The sequence below is a fragment of the Dermacentor silvarum genome, chromosome 6 (assembly GCF_013339745.2).
Source record: "Dermacentor silvarum isolate Dsil-2018 chromosome 6, BIME_Dsil_1.4, whole genome shotgun sequence".
NCBI classification, from domain to species: domain Eukaryota; kingdom Metazoa; phylum Arthropoda; class Arachnida; order Ixodida; family Ixodidae; genus Dermacentor; species Dermacentor silvarum.
In genome coordinates this window covers 178379558-178403746 of record NC_051159.1, presented here as the reverse complement: position 1 = coordinate 178403746, position 24189 = coordinate 178379558, and the positions used below count along the sequence as shown (strand labels likewise).

Here is a 24189-nt window from a genome sequence, read left to right as displayed (position 1 = left end):
CTACTGTCAATGTAGCCATTCAGTCTCACTCACATGGATATCTTATGCTGATTTAGGTATAGGGTGAAGCAGGGGATCTTTCAGCCGTTGGACAATGCGAAGCGCTTGCATATTTTCCAGCGCTGTGGCACCTGCATCACACAGTGTTGACACTCGGCGTATTGAAACTTTGTTTTTGTTTACCACCCCATGTGTATAATTTTTCCATTTAACTATGTGTACGACACTCGCCGTGGTTGCTTAGTGGCTATGGTGTTGGGCTGAAGCGCAAGGTCGCAGGATCAAATCCCGGCCACGACGGCATCGGGACCAGAGTTACGGGAAGTTTTTGATTCTTTCTGCATTGACCAGGAAAGTGATGCCTGTGTGAGTACATCATTTCTCTCTCTTTATAGTATTTAGGAAGTTTACAGCATTCATAGCAAATCGTGTTTATGTTTTACGCATTACGTTTTAAGCTAAACTCTGTGCCTTTAAAGGACCGAGTAGCTTATAAGATGTTGAAGTTATAAAAAGTTATAAATGTTGATGATGAATTCCACTGTGCTGGCGGTACTGCAGCTCAGGTCGTCTGTCAATTGCTATCTGACATTCGCATGCTTTATGTATCGCTTGTTTCCTCCCTATGTTTTTTATAACTTAGTTTTCGTGAAAGATGTCTCATGTGCGGTCTGAGAGTCTCACCAGTGATGTATGTGGTAGCCGGGTGCTCCCGTGCAATAGCAATTGTTGCAGCTCTTGAAGGACATCGCAGAATGGCCAAGAAATATTAGAAGTGCTTGGGCTTCTGTGCCCAGTAGTGCGCGGAGATTAGTCTTGCACGTGTTGGATAAGGCTTAGCTGTTTGCCAGCGCGAAGGCCGCAGGCTACATTCTCTGGTGTTGTAACCGTTCACGGATACTCGCTACCAGCATGGCTTCAAGCTTTCGAAGCGCCCGACTTCTGCGCTGCGTTGTCTCCGGCAACCTCACGTGTGCTTCTCAGTTCCTGGGATTGTCAAGAAGGCTGACATTCCACCACTATAGCCTTGAAGCGGCTGTTTCTTTGTTCTCATAAATGAGTCCTATTTTGACCGCGTACATGCATATATAAACGAATGGTTATACTGGTCTAAACAGTTCTGTCGGAACTGTGATTGTCCCATCGAGTTCTGTCTCTATACAGCTAAAGTTTTCGTATGTTATGTTCCGCTCCTGTCGATGTCATAACATACGAGGTAGGTAGGTCGAATAAAGTTGTACCTACTTACCTACCTCGTATGTTATGACATCTACATGAGCGGAACTTGCGGCTCTCCAAGGTGCGGTCGATTATGGGATTCAATAACCGCCTTATCGATGGGCAATATTTTGTGACTAAAAAGCCACCCTACAAACGCTACAGTTTGCCTTTCGTCATGACTCTTATGAGCAGATGGCATATGAAATTAGATACACTCACGACCAAGCTTTCGAGAACGGCCCTGACTTATTTCAATGTCTGCCGAGTCTCTGGGGAATCGCCGGCAAAGACAGGGCTGATGAAACAGTGCGCTCGGCTTACAAGCAAGACCAGCGCGCACCAATATCGCTATCCGAGAACCGATGCACTATAACTTTACTCACTTGCACGTAGCATTGCACTTCGACATTGAAACTCGTCGGATTCTATTACCTCGCACGTAACAATTATATTTATTGGACTCTGACATGCTACTTCGCCTGCCATGCGGGCTTTCCAGTCGTGAAACAACTTCAGTGTGCCGCCTGTGGTTGGGCGTCGCATTCACGAATGCTTATTCATTCCTAGATCAACGCCGCAGGCCAATCTTGCGGACGTGATGAAACTGTTGAGCACATTCTATGCCATTGTACAACCTACGACTGTCAACGACCTGTTCTGCATGTTAGTCTTAGCCACTTAGACGACAGACAATACTCAGAACCTAAGATCCCGGGACTTCTTTGGCCGTAGACCTCTAGTATGGACAAGACCATCGCAGCGATCATCTGCTTTTATTGTAATATGAATTACATGGACACTCCAGACGAACTTACACTGTCATCGTCAGCGTCGAAGTCGCTGTGAGCTTCCGTGTAACGTCCGAGTGCGATAAGATCGCGGCCAAGCGCCGTATACTGTAGATTTGAGGGGAAGCGTGGAGGGTAAACTGAGAAGGATGGTGGATGGACCGGTACCACCTATAGATAGCACAGGGCCTATGCACTCCGATCCATGACGTCATGCTACCTGGCCCGACTGCCATAAAATCTAATGGGGATGCTCCCCATGTACGTAAGCAACAGTGATTTTGACGTCACCGCTTCTGTCACGTCAGCCTTGGCAATGGAAATTTCGGGCCATGATGCCATAGAGTGCGTAGGCCTGTGATATCTAGCCAGTGTTTGCTGGACGCGCGGCGTCTTCTCATGCGTGCAAGTGGGGGAGCGGGGAGATTAGCGCGAACTAGAAGGGGGTAGGGAGGGGCGCAGGTTAGCGGGCGTCTCTTCTACTGCGGACGCGGCTGCCTATGGCGCGCGTGGGCATGGAGCGGCTGAGTGCGCCCGCGCGTGCCTTATCTCGGAGGTAATCTGTGGTGGGTGCAAAGTTTAGGCGGCCCGAGATGGCTGATGGCTTCGTGTGCACGCGCCTAGTTCGCGTTGAAGCGAGAGGCAGCATGAAGGGGGATTCGCTCTCCGCTGCTGCCGCTCTTCATCACGCTAGCGTGGTGACAGCGAGTGATCGCGGCCGTCGAGTGAGATCTGTTCGAGTTTGCCCGCACGCGCGTGGCACATTGCTGGTTAATTTAATTAGTAAGCGAATGTTTACTGCAATATATACGGCCGATAAAACTACGAACCTTGTTTCCAGTACTTTGCTATTGCTATCAATGTTTCGCCTTTCGGGTGAAACTGCGACATTTTTTAAGTCACCCGGACTAGACGAGTGCTTGTAAGAGAACATTAATCGTGAGTGAGCACATACGTCAGTGAACATTCATCAGCGGGTGCGCGCACAATGACTCTGCGTTTCATCTTCATTTCGCCGTTCCCCTTGATGATGATGATGATGATGACCTTTTCTTTGGCGAATACCCACTCACGGGGATCGGTCAAGAGTCGGGCAGATTTTATATACGTGCTAAGTGAATAAATTTAGCAAATGTCTAATTTCGTTCCCCTTCTCGACAACCGGGGGCCTTCGTTCTCCTCCTCGCCTTTCCTTCGTATCTCTTTCTTTCTTCTCACAGAAACGTGTTCCCGTTCGTTTCGGTGAGCGAAAGTGGCCAATCCCCATCATCGTCACCATCAGTTGCGCGCCATCGGCTCGCGGCAGAGCCCGAGGCAGAAGAAGAAGAAGAAACGAGCCGGACGGCGACACCATGTCGACCTTGGACATGCTGGGGATCCTTGCCATCATCGCGTACTACGTCGCCATCGCCTACGTAGGCTTCCGTATGACGACCGTTGAGTACGACGAGGACGACTCGGAGAACCAGCAGCCTGGGTACGAGAGCGCGTCGCTTTTATACCAAACCTTGCATTTACCTGCGCTGCCTCTTGACTATGCGTTGCCCGATTTATATAGTACAGCGGCGACAGTCTACAATCATTACAAATTGACGTCTTGTAGGCGGTTGCAGAGCGGTTCCCTGCCTTTTGGAAAGTGACGCAATGATTTTGGAGCACATGTTTTGAGGACACGTTTAGAGGAACAGGTGCCTTGCCTTATTTTGCGTTCGAATTCTTTCGAACTGGGTTTAACTCTCGCGCCTGAAACTGCACTTCTCATGAATACTGAAGTATGCAGAAGTGTTTACATGTATGAATGTCCCGTGGCAGTATCGATCTTGACAAACAGAGAGAGAGAGAGAGAGAGAGAGAGAGAAAAGAAAAAGGAATAAGTAGGCAGACAATTGGCTTGCAGAACAAGGCTTGCGACTTCACCAGTTCAGTTCAAGCTGAGAGAATAAACTTTTATTGACAAAGATAAGGCAATTCTTCCTCGTTGGGTGGGGTCCTCAGTCCAGGGCTCCATTGCCTTGCGCGACTGTGCGAGCCCGTTGGACCAACCAGTTGTTGCTCTTCCTGCCCGCCTAAGCTGAGCAGTGCAGACTACCAAGAGAAAATGTTGGGGTTGGGGATAGGAGGAACGCCCCCTGGACTAGAGCATTCCCACGTGGAATAACGTCGGCATTCAATTGGCATTTCGACTCGCCGTAGGCGTGGTGCCGCAAAGCACGAGTTCGCGGGATCAAATGCCGGCTGCGGCGGCTGCATTTTGATGGGGCGTGAAATGCAACAATGCAAGTGTACAGCACATTGGGTGCACATTAAAGAACCTCGGGTGGTCGAAATCCGGACTACGGCATGCCTCATAATGAGATCGTGGTTTCGGCGCGTAAAACGCCAAATTTGTTTTAAAATTAGCGTGTGGCATTATGCCGGAAATGTAAATTTCCTGTTCTTGAAATTTTGTTGGTTGTATGCACTTTAAGTAACCTGTCTAAAAACCAACTTTAACCATTGCGCTTCGTTCAATTGTTTACAATTGCTGTGGAACTCGCTCCGCGTAATTTTTCTTTCCGATAAGAGCACTTTGGTTTGAACCGCGTTCTTGGTACAGATTACTTCTGTTTTTACGTCTGTTTTTGCCTCTTCTCGCAAGTTGCATACAGCGGGCGATGTTCTCTGGCCAGGAGCCGATGCATGTAAATGCTACTGCATATAATACAGCAAGTTAGTACTAGGACACTGACTAATTAGCATTAACTTTTTTTGCATTCACACTAGGGCAATAGTTGTAAATATTCGGCTAGGAGGACGATGATGCCAAGCTATCGCTGCAGTGTTCTTAGCCCATACCAGTTCTGAAACTCTGCTTAGAACTCCGGGTATAGTTGGGCACCTTCCTGATGGTATTTAAATGACTAACGCGCCATAAGTGAGCGACAATATAAAACGTCTCGTCACACATCGCTTATCAAAAAGTGCTTGAAATGGCGCTACTCTGACTAAAGAAGAGGGAGGGATATTTGAAGATATTTTGGTTTGCTTACACTGGCGATATCTTAATTTTTTGGGGTTATTGTGTTAAAAGAAAATAGGTAGGCTGTGTCAGTGACGCAGCCGCACGGGGATATATTCCGTGAAACGTCTTGTGCGTGCTGCAGATGGTGTATGGGCACTATAGGGTACAAAAATGACCAAACCAAGTACAGTTTTATTTGGGTGAAACTGCGACATTTCAGTCGCAGTTCAGTCGGATTTTAGTCGCAGGAAACCGTCATTTTATCTATTTATTTATTTATACCACCAGGGCCCGAAGGAATTACAGAGGGAAATGGTTTTAGCAGGACAGACAAACAAATACCAAGAGTAAAAGCTTTCTAATACAATTTTAGCTGGTGCTAACAGCGCAAACAGCAAATATCAGTGCGCAACAGGAAATCAGCTGTCTAGTTCTACAGTATTAGCTAATATTCCAAAATAAATAGAAATGTGGCAAGTAATTAAAAATTGCGGTTACACAATGTCAGTTAATGTTACACACAGTGTTACACAGTGTTAGTTAATGCGAATGATGACATAGCTTATGACATTATGTTAACCTCGAGATTTTACGGCAGGAATCAAGAGATGGAAGCTCAAGGTTAGTTTTAATAGCGGTTATACTTGTAGTTCGATCGTAAGCTGAACATATAAAACGATAGGAGTAATTTTGGACAAGTTCTGTCGAAATCATAAGGTAGTGTGATTAGAATCTCATACGGCAGATGCAAATCTAATTTTGGCCACAGCTGAGCAAGCGTGAAATTTTTGCAACATATCGCACGTTTGTAGGCCTTGCAACTCTTGATGATCGCCAGTTTGAGTTTCATCAATTATACGTATTGTGGCATAGTGAGCTCTCTCTAACGCGAGCATTCCTGCTCAAATCGACAAACGTACTGCCGGGCCTCTCTGAACTCCTCGCGCGAGGTGAAATTTAGTTCCGACTGCGTCATGCGTGGCGCGACAACAGCGCTATCTACGCGTGCGACACACATGGCCGAGTACTTTACGCAACGATAACAAAGTAATGTGCGTGGGTGATATGGTCGCAAAGATATAAGCGATAACGCTATAACATGTTATGGTTACATAGGCTTCAGCAAGAGGCCCCCTTTTGAGTCTTTAAATTTAAATACGTTTCACATCAAAGTTCTTCACGAATGTATGCCAAGCCGAGCAACTCATACACGGGAGGCACCGAGGCTGCATAAGGTAGCTCCTACACCCTTCGGAAGTATACTATAGCGGCCTGTTCTGTTCGAAATCTATTCAAGACACGCCACTATACCCGGTGCAATTCCTTTGCTACAGTCGAGCCTTTTTATAAGCGTCACTATGTCCGAGCTTTGTACAGAACCCCGTGATTCTACTCTAAAATCATTAGAAAAAAAAATAAACAGTACGGCACGAGAGTACATATACTTGCTACTTTTTAATCCTATAGCCATGTGCAATACTTTCCCTCTTTGCCCTGTATATTTTGCATTTCCTTTTAATATCCGTGTTCGTAACCCTTACTCAATGACCTCTGGGTCCTGCAAGGTATTGGCAATAAATAAATAAATAAATAAATAAATAAATAAATAAATAAATAAATAAATAAATAAATAAATAAATAAATAAATAAATAAATAAATAAATAAATAAATAAATAAATAAATACTGGAATTGATCTTAACCAAAAGACCCAAACTTGGTACCCACAATATGTTTGTCGATTTGGGCCCCTCCCAGCAGGCCATGCAACGTCGAGCTGGTGAAACGCGATGCGGGAAGCAAAAATTACAAATTAATATATCTAAGGTAAACCGCGCCAATAAGTTGTTATTCGAGCAAAGTGTACGCAAGGCTAACGTAATTTGAAAATTACATTTCAAAGCAAATTCGGGTCTCCGACGCAGGCTGCGTTTGCGCGCTCTTATTTTATAGACATTTGATACCGACCATGCTGACGCCACCTCCGCACGAAAAACGGTTGTGGAACTTTTCGCTGTAAAGTGGCGTACGTGTTATATGCTTGTTGTCCATATAGATGAGGCTACAGCCAGCAGACCCCCGGATTGTTCGCCAATCACAATGTCCGGGTTTTGAAAAGCGGCGCTCTGTCTAGTTTCGCAGTCGGTATGGTAGAAGAGCTGTATGCTGGGCCCGTACAAGGTTTTATTCTATTCCCATTCTTTCCTTGTCACTCGGCATGCCGAGTGACCGATGCGAATATCGGTATGTCCATCCGAGTCAACGACGAAAAGAAATGTGATATAAAATGGAATGTTATCAGTAACACAGCATTTTAGTTCCCGTTCGCGGTTGCGCAGGCAAACCGCGGCGGCAAAACCGGAAGACAAGAGCGGGGAGGACCTGCTGCGCCTGTTTCTCGCCAACCGGGGCCTGCCGCTCTCGCTGGGCTTCATTTCCATGACCGGTATATCTTTCAAGTTTCGCACCCATATATCCTGATAACTTTATTACTAGAGCGAGTGGACAGCGCAGACAGAAAAGGAAGACATGTTGCTTATGTAAACACGCATAGTCCTGCTTGCATTATATTGCATTGTATTTATTTATTTATTTAGCATACTTCAAAGGCCCGAGGGCATTACTGGAAGGAGTGGTAAATAACAAATGTTTGCACAGTAAAAGAAAAGAAAAAGGTACAGTTATAGCAGGTAGAGAAAACATGTTAGCAAAAGGCTTCGTGAAGGGCACTCTTGAATCTGTCGATGTCGGTGATGGCGGAGATGGAAGCGGGAAGGTGGTTCCATACTTCGGAATGAAAGATTCGCTGTAGGTATTATTGTCCGGCAAGATGGCACACCTGCTTATAGTCTCAACGCGACGATACATAGACGGGAGCTAAAAAAAATTCTTTTAGAATCGGATTATAATGATAGATTTTGGGGTGCAAAGAAAGGCGAAAGCACTTACGGCGCAAAGATAGTTCACGTAAGACAAGTGTTGCTTTCATTGATGATACGCCGGCATGACGAGATGCGTAATCTAATTGGGGCGAACACGCGTTTTATATAGATGTAGTTTTACTGACGAAAGGGATCGGGAAAATTACGTCGTAAGTAACCCAGCATGCGGTTTGCGTTGTTGGTAATTAACATACTCAACATGTATGCGCCACGAAAGATCGCAACTGATGTGGATGCCGAGGTAAGAGGTCGCAGGATCTAGTAGGATTCCGTCAAGAAAATACGCGCTGTTAATAGTGTGGCCACGTCGAGATATTCGCATGCTTTTTACTTCTTGATGTTTGGCTTCATCATCCATTTATTGTACAATATAAACAAATGGTTCAGATCTTCTTGAAGTTACTGCTGATCAGAGGGTTGGGCTAGCTTTTTGTAGAGGACGAAATCGTCGGCAGAAAATTTCATTGATGAAAACGTGTACAATCAGGGAGGTAGCTGATGTAAATGAGAGCAAGGGTCCGAACACAGATCCTTGTGTGACAACGGATGAGGCAGGAGAAAGAGTAGACCAACAGTTCACAGTCACATACCGGATGCGGTCATATACTGGGTGCGGTAGTTCAACTGTACCTCGCAATTCAAGAAAATTGTCGGGCGTGGGAATGAGAACTGGTGGTTTACGAGTTTCAAAATTTATGATTTTTTAAAGCTGAAATATCGTCGGCGGTAATGCTCTAGGCCTGAAGCTGCGGTAAAGTCAGCATGGCGATCTGCGATTCGCGACCGGCCGCTGGCACTTTGCGTGTATTCGCGGGCTTTCTTCACGCTGGGAAAAACACTTTCGTGTAACACCTATTAAGCAACAGAAAGCTATATCGGGAGTTTATCAAGTTGCTGTACAATTATCTTATTGACACTTTTCATTCAATTCTAATATTTGAGAAGATGATTAATTAATTAGGACAAATTATGTAATTAGGCGGAACGCAAAAAAAAAATAATCTGAGTATCCCCAAGCGACGACAAACAACATTACCTTGGTTCTGTCTAGCTACGTTGGGACATATTTGGGACACCCTGTATGGTATTGACACGTATACATGTTTATCTTTCACCGGTGGCCGCTTTCCACCGGCTAACAAATGTTAAACGTTATCGCTCGGCGCAGGACGCGCCTGTATCGGAAGTTTCTAGAACGTTATCGATGCTTCTTTCTTGTGCCTGGGAAGGTTCTGATTAACGTCGAAAGTTGGTTCAGGTACTATAGTCGTCGTTGCAGGTGCACTGGAATCCGTGAAGGAGAACGCACTGCTGGCTTGTACTATTTCGTCAATGTAGGCGACCGTGGTGCCTACATTGACGTACCGCGAAGTATTTTTCGTCGATGGACCTCAAAACCGGCTACTGGCAAATCGAAGTCGACGAGAGGGACCGGGAGAAGACTGCGTTTATAACACCAGACGGACTGTTCGAGTTCAAGGTCATGCCGTTTGGTCTTTGCTCGGCGCCTGCCACTTTCCAACGTGTCATGGATACAGTACTGGCAGGCTTGAAGTGGCAGACTTGCCTCGTCTATTTGGACGACGTCGTTGTGTTTGCCTCAAGCTTCGAGGGACACCTCCGGCGCCTTGAAACAGTTCTGCAAGCAATCAAGACCTCCGGACTCACGTTGAAGCCAAAAAGTGCCGCTTCGCATATGAAGAGCTCTTGTTTTTGGGCCATGTCATCAACAAGTCTGGAGTGCGCCCCGACCCTCAGAAAACTGCGGCCATCTCCAACTTTCCTCCGCCCGCTGACAAGAAGGCAGTGCGTAGATTTCTTGGACTGTGCGCCTATTACAGGCGCTTCGTCAAGAATTTTTCACGGATCGCTGAGCCACTGACGTACCTCACGAAGGCCGACGTCGAGTTCAAGTGGGAGACGCCGCAAGTCGAAGCATTTGAAGAACTGAAGCGACGCCTGCAATCGCCGCCAATACTTGCGCATTTCGACGAAAATGCCGATACCGAAGTCCACACCGACGCAAGCAGCGTAGGTCTCGGCGCCGTGCTTGTGCAGAGGACTGACGGACTAGAAAGGGTTGTAAGTTACGCTAGCCGGTCGCTATCGAAGGCGGAAGCAAATTATTCCACAACAGAAAAGGAGTGCCTCGCCATCATTTGGGCTACATCAAAGTTTCGCCTCTACCTCTATGGCAGGCCCTTTAAAGTTGTAAGCGACCACCACGCCTTGTGTAGGCTAGCTAGCTTGAAGGATCCTTCAGGTCGCCTCGCACGATGGAGCCTGAGACTTCAAGCATTCGACATCACCGTCGTTTACAAATCCGGGCGAAAGCACGCTGACGCCGATTGTTTGTCTCGCGCCCCCGTCGAACCGCCGCCACAAGACGACCAGGATGACGACACTTTCTTGGGACCCATCAGTGCCGACGAATTCGCCGAACAACAGCGAGCCGACCCGGAACTAAGGAGCCTTGTAGACTACCTGGAAGGCAAGACCGTCATTGTGCTAAAGGCGTTCAGGCGAGGATTGGCGTCGTTCTTCTTGCAAAACGACATTCTCCTGAAGAAGAACTTCTCGCCTCTCCGAGCCAATTACCTCCTCGTGGTACCCTCAGCATTGCGTCCAGAGGTTCTGCAAGCTCTCCATGATGACCCAACGGCTGGACATCTCGGTTTTTCCCGCACTCTCGCGAGGATACAAGAAAAATACTACTGGCCTCGCCTCTCTGCTGACGTCGCCCATTACGTAAGGACATGCCGAGACTGTCAGCGACGCAAAACACCGCCGACAAGGCCAGCCGGGCTTCTACAGCCGATCGAGCCACCTCGCCGACCGTTCCAGCAGATCGGGATGGACTTACTGGGGCCTTTTCCGACGTCGACGTCCGGGAATAAATGGATCATCGTAGCTACTGACTACCTCACCCGCTACGCCGAAACAAAAGCCTTGCCCAAAAGCAGTGCCGACGAGGTAGCCCGATTCTTCGTTGAGAACATTCTCCTGCGTCACGGTGCCCCGGAAGTCCTCATCACCGACAGAGGTACGGCCTTCATGGCTGAACTAACTCAAGCTATCCTGCGATACAGCCAGACAAGCCATCGCCGCACCACCGCCTACCACCCGCAGACGAATGGCCTCACCGAGCGCCTAAATAAGACCATCGCCGACATGCTGGCAATGTACGTCGACGTCGAACACAAGACGTGGGATGCCATCCTTCCGTACGTGACCTTCGCATACAACACGGCCGTGCAAGAAACGACGCACATGGCGCCGTTCAACCTGGTCTACGGAAGGAACCCGGCAACGACGCTTGACGCCATGCTACCGGACGTCGCTGACGAAGAAAATCTCGACGTTGCCACCTATTTGCAGCGTGCCGAAGAAGGTCGACAGCTCGCCCGCCTGCGCATCAAGAACCAGCAGAGAACCGACAGCCGACACTACAATCTTCGACGACGCTACGTCGAGTACCAGCCCGGAGACCGTGTTTGGGTCTGGACTCCGATACGCCGACGAGGACTTAGCGAGAAACTCTTACGTCGCTATTTCGGACCATATAAGATCATCCGACGTATTGGCGCACTGGACTATGAGGTCGTGCCAGACGGCATTTCGCAATCACAGCGGCGCCGCGCACGACCCGAAGTCATCCATGTGGTGCGTCTTAAGCCTTTCTACGCCCGCTGACGAACTTAGGTACTTTGTTACTTTATTTTTTTTCTTTATTACGCGTGGTTTTGTTTACGCTTTCACATTTGTTTGTAGCATCGGGACGATGCTTTTTAAGGGGAGGGTATTGACACGTATACATGTTTATCTTTCACCGGTGGCCGCTTTCCACCGGCTAACAAATGTTAAACGTTATCGCTCGGCGCAGGACGCGCCTGTATCGGAAGTTTCTAGAACGTTATCGATGCTTCTTTCCATTGCCTGTTTTCACCGACGCTTCTGTTATCTGATTGCATGACTGACGCGAATTGTCTAGAACTTTCTGGAAGACACGCGGGCATCAGGGATTAATCTAGAACCTTCGATGACTCAGGTACAAAAGCCGACGCGTTTCGCCGCTGATCAGATTTTCGACGATCGCCGACTGTGTTCGCCGCTATCGTTGTGCTTTGAGTGTACCTTGATTTTGTGGGCACAGGTTCGCCCAATATACAACCAGTTTCGTCGTACACAGTTTTACGACTGTTTTCTTCAGCGTCACTACTACGTGACAGTATATAGCAGTAGATAATATAGTATATAGTAGGCAGTTATATGGTTCGGACAGCAGGCTTTCCACTTCCTGCTCAACCAATGTCTGCTCCTTCCAACAGAAGAAATATGTAGTCCTTAACAAATCGATCTTGATATTGACACGTGTATATATACTGTTTCCTGGGGCTGTATTTCACACGCTAACTTAGTTATCGCTCAGCACAAGACGCGCCTGCATGATTTGGAACTTACTCGAATGTATAACTAACTATAATTATAACTAACTGGTGCAACGCATGACAAATGTATTTGAACGTTAAAAAGTGTAAAGTAATGATAATCTCACGAAAACCTTCTACTTGGTAACATTGATGGCTCTGTACTAGACGAAATTACCACGTATATGTATTTAGGTGTTCAGCTGACTGCTAACCTTTCATGGCAAACCCATGTTAACTACGTCGTTAACAATGCTAATCGCACGTTAGGTTTCTTACGCCGCAACCTTTCAAGGTTGCCATCTTCTCCTAAATTAACATTATCCAAAACACTTGTAAGGTCTAAACTTGTATATGCATGTGCTTTGTGGGATCGCAGTAAAGAATTCCTGAATAACCAATTATAATTAGTACAAAACCGCAGTGCGCGTTTCATTCTGTCAAATTATTCACGCTTTTCAAGTGTATCGTTGATGAAACACATTTTGAAACTTCCTAACCTTTCTCTGCGCAGAAAAGTGTTTCGTTTATCCTTATTTCATAAGATTTTTCATATAATGTGCCATCTTATTTGTCTTGTCGTACTAATCACCGTCATAATGTTTAAATCCCTTTTTACCATACTAACTTAATTTCCGATTCATTCTTGCCAAAGACATCGAAGGAATGGAACTCCCTGCCCACCTCCGTCGTCACCATTCCAAGTGTTTATGCATTCAAATCCGCTGTCGACAATTATTATTGTATATACTAGCCACTAACAATCACGACAATTATGCATTTTTTCCCACTCCCTTCTGTAACACCTTCGGGCATTGAAGGTAAGGAAATAAATAAATAAATGTTATCGTTGATTCTATCTGTTCTCGCCGAACTTTGTGTAATCAGATCGTATATGCGCGACACGAATTGTGTAGTACTTTCTGGAAGGCACGCGGGCGTCAGCGATTACGATGTGACGTTCGACGCAACAGACTGGGCGAGTTGGTTGATCTTCATAGTAAAAGGCGCGCAAAAGTAACGGCAACACAAGACAGAGAAGTACATAGGACAGGCGCTGAACTTGTTAGTTCTTTCTTGTGTTGCCGTTATTAGACAGCTTTAGCAGAGCGCCGCTTACGCTTCGCTCAGCTCAGATTTCACGCTCTGAGATACTGCAGGGAAATGCGTAGTTTTCGCATTTGATAAGCGCGTCTTGCCGAGACTGCAAAACGACGAAGAGGCCAAGTAGGCACGCTGTCACGCTCCGCTCAGTCGGCTATTGTAGCGGCGCGAGGGATGCGGTCTTCGTTCCGCTGCCGCTATGAGCGTTGTGCGCAAGCGCAATAGCGTTCCCGCTAAGCGGTTGTGTGGCATTTGCTAGCATATGCCGGTCTGAGCGGAGCGGACAACAAGCGCTCAGCTAAAACACTATTTACTAGGAACGTTCGACGAGTCATGTATAAAAGCCGACGCGTTTGACCCGCAGATGAGATTTTCAACGATCGCTGACTGTGTTCGCCGCTATCGTTGTGCTTTAAATGTCTCTTGCTTTTAGGGACACAAGTTCGCCCAATAAAGAGCTGTAGTTAGTTTCGTCATTCACAGTTTTGCTACTGTGTTCTTGACCGTCACTACAACGTGACACTATTTCCATCACGATAGCCTGTGTTCTAGAGGTAGAGATAAATTTATGTTGAAAGTTCAATCACGTTGATATATACCTTATTCACCATAAGTTTTCTCAAGGTTAGATCCGAGACGCTGAGACCGCGTGTTCGGAATAATGCGTTCCATTGGTTGTAATCAAATTGTTACGAAATACGGCCCCAGTTGGCCGTGGAGTTCAAGTTCGAGCCCTTGAAAGCGGGGGAAATCGGCAGTCTTAAGAAGTCTTCTCCGGCTGTGAACGCTTATTTACTGCCTGAGACACGTTCAGCTGTCAGTGAGGACACTGCTTTCTTCCGAATAACAAGTCCTTCGCTGTGGGCAAAATAAAAAGGGCCGCTGGTCTTTTACAGCGACCTGGGTTGGAGCTGGATACATTAACGGAACCGCCGAAGCTGTGTACAACTACGGCCTCGTCTGGTGCCAGGCTCCACTCGGCTACGCGCTCAGCCTGGTCATCGGTGAGTGTTCTTAAAGGAGCCGTGGCCGAAACGCTCTCCCGCCGCGCGCGGCCGGCGTTGAGAAAGAAGTGCAGAGGGTTTCGCCATTCCACCAGTGACACGATGTTACTGCGAATTTGTTTAGTGCTAAATATTGAATTACGTGTAATACTGAAGCGCGTTCGTGGCTGGGTGGCGCATACGCAGAGTGTGCTCATGTCGCACGTACCCCTCCCGTTGCCGACGACCGTGGCACAAGCTTAGCGCCGAAGACTCACTGTGAAGTGGCAAACTTTATGTTATGTGCGCCCCAGTGACGCGGGACAAGCACTAACGATAAAAAACTTACGCGTCGCCATTACACTCTCTGTATCGGCCACTGTGATCTCGTTTGGACGGTAGCTTAGACGGCCGACGGCGCAGGGCGCGTCGTCCTCTTTACTATTTATACGCAAAGGCACATTTTGAGGCGCAAGAGAGGCAATATTGCCCAGCGAAAAGTCCCAGAATTTCTCTCTGGGGACGTTTTTTGGGTCGGGTAAGCGTGAGAAAAGAGATCTCATATCGACAGACCGACAGCGGCGTTTGAGAAAGATCTTCACGCCCAATAGCTCAATTATCCAGCGCGCGGCACTCCTGGTTTGAGTCCGCGCGACGGTTTTCGTTCGCTGGGCGTTGGCTCATCGGCTGTGGCGTCCTACTACTCCGTACGAGGCTGCGGCTTCGATTCCCGGCCGTGGTGAGCCCCTCACTACCGCGCCTTGTAACCTCATCTGTGCAGTATGGGGACGATAAGTCCCACAATTTACTTCATTTTATTCGCCGAGGTTGGTTATTCACCGAGGTCACCGTCTCTCACTTTGAAAGCAGTGTTCCGCACGCGGAGTTTCCATCGAAGCTGCTTCCGTTCAGGTCCGCAAATCGTAGTTGCCTTCTCTGCAATACCAAGTGCTGCCATAAGATGCGAGGTACATTGCCTTCCGAGTCAAATGACGTAGCGAGAAAGCGTGTGGACATAAGAGCATTTTTTTCGTATTAAACGCCTATTCCAGTTTTTGTAAGCCCACAAATATCAGTCTGATATCTGAAACTAATTTTATACGTTTCACCTGACATACAAACACTCTTTCTTTCTTTCTTTCTTTCTTTCTTTCTTTCTTTCTTTCTTTCTTTCTTTCTTTCTTTCTTTCTTTCTTTCTTTCTTTCTTTCTTTCTTTCTTTCTTTCTATCTTTCTTTCTTTCTTTCCTTCCTTCTTTCTTTCTTTCTTTCTTTGTAATCGTAAATCTCGGGGGAAAATTTTACCAGCGGGTGTTGCTCAGACATCTTATTGTTGAACTTAATCAAAAGTGCAAGTGTAAACCAGGAGTGGACGCATGTGGTCGTCCAGGTGGACTGTTCTTCGCGGGCAGAATGCATGCAACCAAGGCGTTTACAATGCTGGACCCGTTCCAGCAGCACTACGGCTGCTGGATTGGCCTCTTGCTCTGCGTGCCAGCGGTCTCTGGCGAAGTCTTCTGGACAGCCTCCAACCTGTCGGCGTTGGGTAAGAAGCGCAGAGCGTAATCTGTGCGAATAAACCATTAAAATAAACTTATTTTCGATAGAGTGTAGTACTTTACGTTCAGCAGAGCGCTGCACTTGTTATGGGATTTGCATAGCGCGGCTGGTTGATGTCAATAAGACCTTGTAAACATTTTCCTTGCTCATTATAGTGTATATTTTCTTGTCATACACAAACTTAGTCGAGCCAATTTTTCTGATCGGGATATATTTACCAGTGTACTACACGCAAATGCGAAAGTTGTTTTTACGCTGAAGAAGCTTGAACTAAACTCAGATTATCGCGCTAATGGGGCAGTGCAGCTGTGTGTTGGGCATGTTGGTGAACGTACTTGGAGGGAATTGTATTCTTGTAAGCTTCTGCTATGCAAAAGGTTTTCAAGCGGCTCAAACATCAGTTTACTGTATACTCTTCTGCATATGAGTATAGGCAGATAAGACGTAAGAAATTAAGAAATTAATATATTTACTTGGCATACAGGGACGTTTCTGTTCGCTAATATAGACTTTGCCAAAGTCAAATCTGTTGTCAAAGAGTGGGATACGGGCTGGTATTAGGAACAACTGAGGAGGCTTCACCAGCTGTAGTCAGCTTCACTGCCTCACCTCCAAGGTTCCCGCTGGCCTCTTCCGCTCTTGACGCTGTCTTTAATGAATCGCGTGCACTCAACACAAGCCTAACTGCATTGCTGTCATTCTTTCAGGCGAGACCGTGGGCACCCTTACGCACCTTAACATCACCATGATCATAGTTGTGTCCACCAGCGTAATCCTGTTATACACGTCGAGGGGCGGTCTCGCCTCTGTGATGTACACGGACGTCTTCCAGCTGTGCAGCACCATCATAGGCCTAGTGAGTGACTGGTATAGATGAGGCAAGGCATGTGTACCGCTGCTGGTGTGGCGTGCGGTCAACACAGAAGTCAATAGATGCTGGCGCCATGCCGAGAATGCATGGGGGTGATTTAGCTCCGCGGAAGAGCTAAAAATGAGGGAAAGGAGAATGGAGGAAGCTGTAGTACGTGTTTGTATTATAAGCGAGCAAAGTTTTGTAAAACGACAGATATGTACAGATTTTGTGAGTGGCTCCTTTAAAGCAAAGCTGTGCACCTTCTTCGTGAAGGTGTGGCTGTAAGGTCGTTTTGCACTCCCGTGGTGCGGCAATTCCCGGATAACCGTGATTCTAATTGTGGATCTTGACTCGGTTATATAGCCTTTTGACAAAGCTTGGATACCAGGATGTTAATTTATTCTTGGGGGTGAATAAGTTCGTCGTATGAAGTGCATGTGTTGCAATGTTTCTTTCGCGATCTTAAACGCTCTTGCGGCGCTGCTCGTACGCAGTGGTGCTGTGTGCCCTTCATCGCGACCAACCAGGCCATAGCGAAGATAAGCGAAGTACAAAAAGAGTGGGTCGGCGTAATCAAAAACCAAGATGTGAGTCAGATCTTGGATCAGCTCTTCATGACCATCTTCGGCGGTATACCCTGGCAGGTTCGTTTGTGCCTTGTGTGGGCCTTTTTTCTTTTTTTTTTTGCTTACGACACTGTCTTTGGCGGCGTTTCTTTTTTTTTTTTTTTTTTTGCTAAAATTAGTCTGAATCTGCATGAAAGTTGCTTACCACGCTCACCGAGTTCGCGGCTGCGGAGTCGTGTGGTCTGCACTATTTTGGCGTTATAATCGATGCACGTGTTTGAATGGACGCGGTCTTTCTTCAGCCCATACACGGACAAAGAATGAACGAACCAGTCTGCTCTTCCCTCGGCTGCGCAGGTCTACTTCCAGCGGGTGTTGAGCTCCGATTCCGCCTTCACCGCGAAAATGCTCTCGTTCTTGTCCGCCTTGGGATGCGTGTTCCTGTCTCTCCCGCCAGTCATCGTTGGTGCAACTGGGAAGAGCGCTAGTAGGTGTTTAACAATTCTGAGGTAGTACGCGCCAAAACCACAATCTGATTGAGGCACGCCGTAGTTGAACTCCGGAATAATTTTGACCCCCTGGGGATCTTTAACATGCACCCAATGCACGGCACACGGGCGTTTTGCACTTCGCCCCCTTCGAACTGCGGTTGCTGCGACCGAAGTAGGTGTTTAGACTTTCTACGATTCTGGCCATGGGGAGTGTAGGTGCTGATAGAAATGTGTTGTGCCTATATGCAAAACGTATTCGAATGAAAATTTACTCTCTGCCAAGGCAGACAATCGTTTACTATGTTTTATAAGAAAATAAGTCGCGGTAAACTAGACCCAGCCTAACCGAGGATCTTTCAATCAACACGAAGAAAACCTGTGGCGTCTGCATACCATTTGGCACCGGCACTGCCACGGCCAGTGGCGCACCAACGGAGGGGGGGGGGGGGGGGGGGGGGGGGGGGGGTTGTGTTAAACCCCCTTTCTTGAGTACTGCAACTAAGACGTAAGACGTGCAATCGTCTGCACACTCGAAAATTTGCGCAAAAAGAGCATTGTTTGACAATTTCCCGTGAAGAAATTGAAATTAGTGCTGTTTAGATGGTATTGGCAAACTGAGGCAAACTGTCAACACCCCCCTGGCAGAGATCCTGGGTGTGCTACTGGCCACGGCCATTGCTTCTCTCAGCACTGCGCCGTACCGAGTGGGGAAAGTCGATATAGTACGCATTCTTCCTTGTTTAGTTCGATGTAACTTCTGTTTCATGTACTCTAATGGACTGTTTTCTTCGGTTCCCTATCGCATACTATGCAGAAAAAGCTATATGTCTTTTTCTTTTTGTGTGTGTGCTGCTTAATTTATGCAAATAACTACTTTGCGTTTAGTGGCGAACTGCTTAATTCTTGTGCGGAGTGATCTTATGCCTTTCATTCATCTAACAATTTACCGTCGGGCGGAATCCGGGGACATACTTGTAGTCAACATGTTCGATATCGAAATGAATGAATCACATATTTTCAATTAGAGAGTTGTTTTTCTTCGTTCTGTGTTTTAACAAAACTATAGAAACTGAGCACATCATTTTCGATCGCAGACTTCACGGCGGTGGGCTACCCGGGTCCATACAATCTGAAAAGCGATCACCGCAAGGACATTATGCCGTACGCCATACGCTACCTGACGCCTGGCGTGATCTCGATCCTGGGCCAACTGGCCATCACGGCGGCAGTAATGTCGTCCGTCGACTCGTCCATGCTGAGTGCTTCGTCGCTCATAACGCGCAACGTCTACCAGCTTATGTTTAGGCCCATGGTGCGCAGACAAGCTCACTGTAGCATTTAAACTGACCACGTGTTACTTGTGATGACGTAATTGTTTCGTTTTGTTTAGAGCTGCAAGCAAATAAGTTGAGTTTGTAGCATAATGATGTCATCTTCGGTGAACGCTATACACTGTAGCGCCGTATGCTGCTATCAGAACACATTGTTGTTCTGGAGTAGCGCTGCTATAAAACGTTTTTTTCTCAGCCATATACTGCTTGAGGCAATTCACATCCTGCTGAACGTTTAGCGAGTTCCGTGCTTTTCGCCAAACGACTGAGCATAGGTGAAGAAACGAAATCAAGGTTTGTCAACCTTCTGCATACATTGGGAGACGGAAGAAATTTGAAATATTTAACTTGATGATCTATTTATGGAAGTTTGCGCACTTGATGCGAGCTAGCCCAAAAGTACGAACACTTAGCCAGCCCCAAATTGTAATTTTTTATTTGAGGGGCTAATGCCTTGTCGCTAGGGCTGACAACTCGGCGCATCAAACACACTACGCAAGCGATATTCGACATCGCATGCATGGTCTGAAGCGCTGTGCCAAAGACAATATAGAAACGAAAGAACGGCGGAGGAAACGAGCAATATGCTCTTCATACTTCTCATTTGTCGTTCACCATTACGATCGCTCAGAAGCTGCAGCATTTACCTCATAAGCTATTTCTTTCGGAATGTGTTGAATTTTGTCATTTCTACTGTTGTAATTGAGGTTGAACCATTGCTAATACAAATAAATTTCAAACGAACACTGCACGGCCTAATGCTTCCATGCCCGGTCCCTGCTGTTTAGACAATTGACTGCACTAATCGAAGCGCGGTTAGAACCTTTCACCCGCAACCTTTAAATATTTCTGCACTCGACTGATAATGCGAATACAGTTTCATCTGACTCATGGTTCCATTGTTATCATTGCTGGTAACCCTAGTTTACTCGATGAGCAGATATCAAGGCCGCTGCAACGTGCGCTGAACTGTTGCAAGCACGTGTAAGCACATGCTTGAAACCACCAGGAGAGCGGCAGCACGAGTGTTCTGCACTTTGTCGGAGCATTTCTGAAATCACGCGCTCTGGTTTTCCGGTGTAAACGGTGGGACAATTTTACGAAGGCTTCATCGCCGGCGCCATTTTCGCTACTCAGCTGTTAAGAGCACGCTTTAGCACAAGTGAAGCGACTTGAGGCAGGGGGAATTCACATGTGCTATGTATAACAGCACAAAAAGTGAGTGACTACATCTCTATGCGATATAAAAAATGACTCGCCATCGCGGCCATGCGGAAATGGATGTCCAGCGAAGCTGTGGAAAAGCGGCACTACAACTGCTGAGGGGCGTATTCTTTATAAATACGAAATCATTATATCGTCCATGAAGTGAAAAAAGTTGTCGCAGTTTCACCTGAAAGGCGAAGCATCAATTGCGATAGCAAATTTGTAGAGAGCTATACGGAGTAATGATATTAGCTTTATCAGCTGTATAAACTTGGACATGCAGCAGCACCGGCAACACGCAGAACTGTTGTCGACGCCGTCGGCGTTTTGCCCGCGTTCGCTCAAAATGCGTGCGGCGTTGGTGACTGTTGCCGGAGCCTCTGATATAAATAGGCACTTGGTGCCGCAGGTAAACGTCGCCTCCCTTCCCTCCCCCTCCCCCCTCCCCCACGGCCTCCCGCGCGTCGGAAGAAGGCGCGTTTGCTCTACATATATGGTGATTGTAAAGGAGGAAAGAGACGCCTACTTCTGCAGCCCTTAAGGGAGCACGGCGCAGAACGCGCGTTTGTTCTCCGCCGTGCGTTCACTCCCCGTGAAAGCGCGAGCCCCTAGCGCCCTTTCACTCGCACATACAGCGTTCGGCGCGCGGCGACGATTTAATCTCCATTGACGTCATGCGGAACCTCACGGCGACGGCGACGGCGACGCCGACGGCAGAAATCTGCTTTTGAGTGTCCATATAATTGCTATCGCAATAAAATCCGGCGTTAACATCCGGTGGTACCAAAACCCATGTGACCAAGTGGTAACGTCACGTTTGACATGATGACGAAACGTGACTTCAACCTCAAACGTCGCGTGACGACATCATCACGTCAAACGCTACGTTACGTGATAACGGCACCGTCACGTCATTATAGCGCCTGATGACGTCATCACGACAAACGTGACATCACGCGATGACGCCATCGTCAAGTGATGTCACCTGACGACTTTATGGGATGCCTCTTGGGGAAGCAGCACACTGTGCGCTTCCCGTTTTCTTTGCACTGTCTCCGGGATCGGCCCACATTTTTATGTGAGCATCGCCGCGCACGCGGACACGAAAAATCCCGACCTACTAGAGGCCAACAGCTTCGCGGTAAAAAAGGTCTATTGGTGAGTGAGGACGGCCGTGAACAGGGCCGGCCATTACGGAAGCCTTGGGAGAGGAATGTCTTTGCTCTGCGTATGGTGATGGGAATTGCGGTTGTGACCGTGCAGGCAACCGAGGATGAGCTGTGCATTGCGCTTCGATGCACCCTCTGGGTGGTCGGCCTGTTGGCGATGACCATGGCTCTCAACGTGCAGTCGGTGTTTGCGCTATGGACGCTCTCTTCGGACCTTGTCTACGTGTTGCTCTTCCCTCAGTTCATGGCGCTCTTTTTCATGCCCAGCAAGATCAACGCCTACGGTGCCGTCATTGGTAGGTTCTTCCTTTTCTCACTCTTAAACTAAGGCTGAACCTTGAACTTACGGATGAAAGTTTCTCCGCTCAGTCTCTCTCGCAGCACACTCAGTATGACCACACACTATATTTATCGAACGGGTAAGTTACCAAGAGTGCTATCAAAGGACACGACTATTGGCCGTCGTAAGAGTCAGTAACAAGGGTTAACATTTCACTGTTTCAATTACTTAAGCAAATCTTCCTGCAGAACCTTGCTATGCGCGTGCTGCCCCATGTTGCGTGTTCTCATGTGCGCCACGAGAACTATTAACTGTCATTAGTACAGTGTAACATTCTTAGGCGTTGGCTTTGAGGACGGACTGCTAGCATAGGCCACCGGTCCGTCGCTTATCTCCCACGCGAATCGAATGTGTTTGCACGGATGTAAAGTTACCATGCGAGGACTGCGGCGTGGAAAAGTGGAAGTTGTGCTCTTTTATGAGCCTTATGGCCAGCGACTACTTGACGACACAAAAACACAATTGCGGCCGGCGGCACTGCTGGATGCGGCTTCGGGGGCCCATGTTATTAGACTGATTATTCTCTTCTGATTTTATTATTTTCATTTATTTCAGTGAAAGTGGAGCGGTGAGGTGTGCGCCAGCCAATGCCGAAAAGCGAGACGTAACGGATAAGGAGGAGAATTTTTACAAAATCAGGGGCCGTATTCTCGGTCGATCACTCGCTGGGTATATTTCTGCCATCATCCTTATGTTCACGTCGCTACAGTTTTCGAGGGCATTGAAAACTGAAAATATCCGTCGCAACAACGAGGCTTCGCTTTCAAACTTCTTGCAAAAAGGGTCCACCGAGAATACAGCCTTTGAAATCTGCTTCGTGCCGTTTCGCAGGCTTCATGATAGGTCTGATGGCGCGGACCCTTTGCGGCGAGCCGCAATTTGGCCTTCCGGTCATGTTGACGCTGCCCCTGTACGACGCCGAGCGGGGTCAACAGTTTCCTTTCCGGACCTTCTGCATGCTGCTAAGCCTGGCCAGCCTCCTCGGCAGCTCGCAGCTCGCCGCGTACCTGTTCCGCTCGGGGCACCTGGAGGCGCACCAGGACGTGTGGGGCTGCTTTGCGGAGGAGGCGTCGGCCGCAATTCTGCGCAGCGGCCTCTCGACGAACGCGGCTTCCAGCGCCGGCGGTGGCGTGAGCGCAATGCCCACACAAACCCAAACCGCTGGCATCAAGTCACGCGGTCGGCAAGACGTCTCCGACAACGAAGGCACCGGAGAACAGCAGAAAGACCACATCGTTCAGCCTTCGGGAATGTCGCACGCGGTCGCCAATGACAAGGAAAAAGCAACCGCGCACGCAGGAAAGGTTGCAGTGTCGTCGAAGGCGCCCGCTATGCAGCACAGGCATCAAAGCAAGCGTCCCGGTGCTGTGCCAGAGGGCGACACCAGTCAGGAGGAGCCGAGAAGCAAGCGCGCTCCGCATCTGTCGACGGACGCAGAGTCGAAGGCGAGGTCGGCCGGCTTCGTCAGTGCCGAGCAAACGAAGGGTGTCGCTTCCAAGCGCAAGGACTCGGGTGCTACGGACGCCGAGCTGAAAGGAGCCAGGACGCGTAGCCGGCAGCCAAGCGTAAGCCTGCAGGGCGACGAGAATATAGGCACGGCGAATGAGAAGTGCCCCGCTACTGCTGACGCAGAGTCGAAGAGCGGCGCACCGATGAAGAGCCAGCGGCCAGCTGCTGCACACCATGAGTCCGGGACCGGTGCCCCGGAAAGCAAGCGACAGAGCGATGCGGAATCGAAGGGCAGCAGTCATAGCGTCAAGTTGACTACGAAGGCTGCAACCGGGCAGAAGACCCCTTCCAAGAAAACCAAAGAGCGGAAGGGCGAGACCGCCCCGGCGAAAGGTGAAATCGCCCCGGCAAAGGGCGTGAGAGCGAAGAAGCCTAAGTAGCTCCATCCCTTCAAAACAGATTGTATCCAAGAGGCGATTTGGTATTTCATGACAAACTTGACATTTTTTCTTTTTCTTTATTTTGTTTTAGGGGGAGGGGGGGGGGAGGGTAGAACGTTAGCACAAGCTTCAGACCATTCGGCGCATTTTTTTTTTTACTACACAACTTCTCAATTCGTATAGTACAGCGAAGAACTGCAACTCGCTCAGCTTGTTTTTATTGAACTTCCTTGCCTTCGCGTTTGTTTAGAATGGCATATCTCGCGCAGTTTTGGAATCGCTTAGATCTGCTTCGTCAGCGTAGGATTGCGTTGAAATTGA

General features: G+C 48.0%; 2 protein-coding genes across 2 annotated transcripts in view; one reads left to right on the top strand and one right to left on the bottom strand.

Annotated features, from left to right (window-relative positions):
• LOC119456469 (ubiquitin-60S ribosomal protein L40) overlaps positions 1–24189 on the bottom strand; it is a 578246-nt gene that overhangs the window by 526588 nt on the left and 27469 nt on the right. The gene's annotated exons all lie outside the window — the stretch shown is intronic.
• Positions 3231–23868, top strand: LOC125939620 (high-affinity choline transporter 1-like). The gene is made up of 10 exons (XM_049669199.1): positions 3231–3486; positions 7349–7455; positions 14379–14486; positions 15854–16009; positions 16731–16879; positions 17371–17520; positions 17800–17929; positions 19028–19245; positions 21734–21935; positions 22811–23868. Exons 1-10 carry the CDS (start codon positions 3362–3364, stop codon positions 23866–23868), a joined length of 2403 nt encoding a protein of 800 aa, XP_049525156.1. The 5' UTR covers positions 3231–3361.